Genomic DNA, 5000 nt, shown 5'->3' on the forward strand with positions numbered 1-5000 from the left:
ACTGCTCCGGTCACGGCGTCATCGGACTACCTCGAGCTAAAGCAGGACTCTCAAAAGTCACAGTCCGTGTTTCTAAGCATGCCTTCGAGTTTTATCGAGGGTAATATTATGCTTTAAACATGAAAGGTATTTGTGCACATATTCCTACTCCACACAGATTTAGATACAAACTGAGACACGTATAAATACACTTATACGTATTATATGTCCATACAGAAATTCATGCACACACATATACACACACGCACACACACATACAGACACACACAGACACACACACACACACACACACACACACACACACACACACACACACACACACACACACACACACACACACACACACACACACACACACACACACACACACACACACACACACACACACACACACACACACACACATACACACACACACACACACACACACATATATATATATATATATATATATATATATATATATATGTGTGTGTGTGTGTGTGTGTGTGTGTGTGTGTGTGTGTGTGTGTGTGTGTGTGTGTGTGTATATATTATATATATATATATATAATATATATATATATTATATATATATTTTATATATATATATATATATATATATATAAACATACACATATAAATGTATATATAAGTACATATGATGTTTTGTTTTTATTCTGTTTTGATATCTTTTGTTGTTGTATTTTTGTATTTATGTAACTTACTATAAAGATTAACATTATCATGGATTTATTTTCCAATGAAGTTACTGCTGCTTTATCCGATGCAACTTGCTCTGGACTCGAAATAAAACGTTGCAAACTGGATACACTATGACAAATATACTGTTTTTTTTTCAAACAATTTCATGCGTTTTCCTTCTCTGAGTTACTCCACTCCAAGTTCCCAGATCATGACTGCTTTCTGCCGTTCCTTTTATTCTGTTGCAGTATCTCGCTTCACGGACGTTGCAACAAACTGCTTGGTAAACCTATAACGAGGACGGTAGTTGATTCAAGATTTATTGATTCGCTTACACATGGCACTTGGAAAGTCACAGGAAATTAATCAGTGATGGAAATATCATTAAGATAACCCATAAAATGCAACATCATTATTCAAATGATCACACTGTATACACCAAGTTAATATAAATATGTAATATATAAAACAACTAATATAAAACGAAATCGTCTCTCCCGTCCGAAATATGTACACGTTGTATAGCATTATTCTGACCCGCAGAGCCACAGGGACTCGCGCGACTCCAACGTTTAATTAACAGGAAAACCCCAAAAGTTTCATTTTGAATTTCGACGAAGGATTTCTGTCAAATCCTGCCGAGAGGTCAAATAGTCTCCAAATTGGGTTGTGATACAAAGGCGCAAATATCAAAATTCGTTTGGACGTTTTGGCCGAAGTGGCGGGCGGGACTGGAGTGCAGACGCGCCCGCAGACTCAGCCCGTGAGCCCAGACCGCCACCCGAAGAAGGTCTCGTAAGGACAGGCCAGAGTCGAGGCCAGCCAGCCACACGCCCTCGGCCTCCTGGACACCCGGCACTCCAGGCCGCCCCTCCTACGGGCGCCATAGAAGGGGCAGGAGCAGGACGGCCCAGAGGCTTTGGCGGAAGGGCGTCGCCGCGAGGGACGCTGCAGACACACCTGCGGGTTAAGAGCATCGTTACTGCTACTACTGCAACTTCATTACAATGCCAACTGCTATTACTGTTGTCACTGTTATTACCTTGTCATCATTAAAGCTACTATTAACATCGCAATCATTGTTATTGTTATTACAAGTTTAGCTTTATCATGAGTTTGTAATCACTATCCTTTTCATGTCGTTACAACTGGTGTTATCACAATGGACATCATTAGTTTTATATTGCCGCTCTTGCTGCTGTTATCATTATTGCCATTGTAACTCATTGGCATCATAACTCTCGCCATAATTGATAAAATCAGGATTATCACTAATATCACTATCATCTTCATGATTACTTTCATTCTCATCATTATTATAATGGATGATGATAAAAATAATCATGATTTTCGGGCCATTAAAAGTTACCACTGTTGCCACTACAATAGGGCTACTCAAATAGGCGACAGCAGGCCTCTTCCCGACCACGCGAGCCCCCCCCTCCCCTCCACTCCCCACTACCCAGCCCTCGAGAGCAACCCCCCCCCCCCACACACACACACCTGGCGTCTGTCTCCAGGAATCGCCCCAGCCGACGCCGTCGCCGCTCCTGGCGTTGTCCTCCTCCAGCCACTCCTTCAGCGGCCGGAAGTAGTCTAGCAGCGGCCGCGACGTCATCCTCCTCTCGCCAGTCATCACCTCCAGCACGTCCTGCCACGGCCGCGACGCCCCCAGGGACAGCATCTTCCTACGGGCGGAACCACCGAGAGCCGTTAGAGGGCGTCGAGAGAGAGACTGCAGGCTTCAGAGGGCCTTGGTTGGGGAACCCTGGGGCGTGGCCGGACGCCCCCCAGCGGTCCCCCCGCGACAGCTATAATCCATGACCAATATCAAGCACAATCAGGAGATTCACACAAACACACACATACGCACACAAACACACACACACACACACATACACATATACATACACACACACACACACACACACACACACACACACACACATACATATATATGTATATATATATATATATATATATATATATATATATATATATATATATATATATATATATACACACCACAGACGAGCAAATGACACATTCAGACAGACAGTTCCGGAGCGAAAGGGAAGGTTTCGAGTCGTGACTCACGCGAGCAGGTCTCCCGCCTCCTTCGACCCGTAGAAGTCGCAGGTGTGCAGCGGCCCCTCGTGGTTCGCCGCCCTGCACAGCGACTCGAAGAACTGTCAAAGGAAGCAGCACTTAGACGGCGTCCCACAGCCATGGGTGCGGACGTGTCATCATCCCTTTCTTTCACAGAAAAAAAACTCCTGGACTAATAGAGAGAGAGAAAGAGAGCGAGAGAGAGAGAGAGAGAGAGAGAGAGAGAGAGAGAGAGAGAGAGAGAGAGAGAGAGAGAGAGAGAGAGAGAGAGAGACAGAGAGAGAGAGAAACAGAGAAACAGAGAGACAGAGACAGAGACAGAGACAGAGAGTGAGAGATAGAGAGAGAGAGATATACACGAGAGATAGAGAAACACAGAGAGAGAGAAACAGAGAAACACACAGAGAGAGAAACAGAGAGACAGAGAGAGATAGAGAGAGAGAGAGATAGAGAGAGAGAGATATACACGAGAGATAGAGAAACACAGAGAGAGAGAAACAGAGAAACACACAGAGAGAGAAACAGAGAGACAGAGAGAGATAGAGAGAGAGAGAGAGAGAGATATACAAGAGAGAGAGAGAGAGAGAGAGAGAGAGAGAGAGAGAGAGAGAGAGAGAGAGAGAGAGAGAGAGAGAGAGAGAGAGAGAGAGAAACAGAGAAAGAGAGAAACAGAGAAACACAGAGAGAGAGAAACAGAGAAACAGAGAGACAGAGACAGAGACAGAGACAGAGAGAGAGAGAAAGAGAGAGAGAGATACACGAGAGAGAGAGAAACAGAGAAACAGAGAGACAAAGAGAGATAGAGAGAGAGAGAGAGAGATACAAGAGAGAGAGAGAGAGAGAGAGAGAGAGAGAGAGAGAGAGAGAGAGAGAGAGAGAGAGATATACAAGAGAGAGAGAGAGAGAGATATATACAAGAGAGAGAGAGAGAGAGAGAGAGGGAGAGAGAGAGAGAGCGCGAACGCACCTGGAACTGCAACACAGTTCGCGTGAAGTATCGGATCATGTCGTATCCGGTGGCGATGTGGAAAATGGAGACGGGGTCAAGGTCGTCCTTGGTCCGAGGCACCGGTGCCACCACGCCCAGATACTGCTCCCTGTGTGAGAGAGCAAAGGATATCACTTGCGATGACCTTTCAACGAAGAGGAAGAACAAACCGCATCCTATTCCCAGAGCAGAGGTTCATATCCTAGGTGCGCCTATTCACGTTGCCTGACACCGAGTTCTTAATTCTCAATTTCCATTTGTGTTTTATTCACCTTTGCATCTTAAAGTTATAGTTTCTAACTCAATTCACCTGCGCTAAGGTGCTGCATGGCATATGTGGACGTATGGTAGGTGTCGGCTTCATTAAAGGGAGTAGGACTGGAATCCTGCATTTCTAAATGCTTTGGAAGGCCAATGCAATTACATGCAATTAAATATCTTAAGGTCTATAAGGATTAAGAACTGAATCTTCAACTACAGTAGAATGGTAATAAATCTATTGTTAGAGAATGACCATGCATATGTCTCTCTTTTTACTCCCATCGTGACTGACTTTGCTTATTAATCCTCTGTACTTCCCAGGAATCGGTCCACAGTACTTGCCAACATACTTAAGCTTCCAGAACTCCGCATTGGCCTCGTCGGTCTCATACTCGCCCCTGAAGAGTCTCCATCTCCAGAGGTCGTTCACGAGGTGGAACGGCAGCGTGGTGATGCTCTTCAGCGCCGTCCGCATCAGGAAGTTGATGCTCAGCTCTGTCGGCGAATGGCCGTCTCTCATTAAGCATGATTTGACTGGTTTGGGGTCATCATCAACTGATCATTCCTAAGTCGTAAAGCGAAATCTCTCGTGAACTTTGGCGAACTTGTCTCCCAAGAGCAACCGTGAACAATCAACAAAAACAGACGAGATTTTTAAAGGCGGGGTCGAGCAGCCCTTACCCTTGCTCTCTGGCACCTCCTCCAGCAGACCGATCTCGGCTAGATGCTTGGGCGTCGACATGGACATGGACATCAGTTCGCCGATGGCCTCGTGAAAGCCGTCGTTGGCGCCGTCTCTGAGGAAAGGACAAGCAGTCAGCCTACGGTGTATGAGGGACTTTACCCCGCCTAGTGAGGAAAGAACACGGCCCTTGCCACGAGCGGGCGGCGGGGGAAGTAAAGCCAGACCGCAGAATGGAGGTTAGAAAGTTGTTTGTTATCCACCTACATTCGGAAC

General features: G+C 45.6%; 2 protein-coding genes across 2 annotated transcripts in view; one reads left to right on the forward strand and one right to left on the reverse strand.

Moving 5' to 3' along the window:
• LOC122246700 (uronyl 2-sulfotransferase homolog pip) overlaps nt 1–448 on the forward strand; it is an 18635-nt gene extending 18187 nt beyond the window's left edge. The window contains exon 8 of the mRNA XM_043005429.2: nt 1–448. This exon is cut by the window's left edge and continues 313 nt beyond it. The gene's annotated coding sequence lies outside the window, so the exon portion shown is untranslated.
• A 539-nt stretch (nt 449–987) lies between these two features.
• LOC122246699 (angiotensin-converting enzyme) overlaps nt 988–5000 on the reverse strand; it is a 19959-nt gene continuing 15946 nt past the window's right edge. The window contains exons 12-17 of the mRNA XM_043005427.2: nt 4724–4839; nt 4393–4537; nt 3761–3890; nt 2782–2873; nt 2188–2372; nt 988–1644 (exon numbers count right to left, since the gene is read on the reverse strand). Coding sequence (XP_042861361.1) covers nt 1559–1644; nt 2188–2372; nt 2782–2873; nt 3761–3890; nt 4393–4537; nt 4724–4839 — 754 coding nt within the window. The 3' untranslated portion in view covers nt 988–1558. The remainder of the gene's footprint in view (nt 1645–2187; nt 2373–2781; nt 2874–3760; nt 3891–4392; nt 4538–4723; nt 4840–5000) is intronic.

This window comes from Penaeus japonicus, unplaced genomic scaffold (assembly GCF_977035675.1).
Source record: "Penaeus japonicus unplaced genomic scaffold, GWHDUDI00000001_assembly GWHDUDI00000015, whole genome shotgun sequence".
NCBI lineage: Eukaryota > Metazoa > Arthropoda > Malacostraca > Decapoda > Penaeidae > Penaeus > Penaeus japonicus.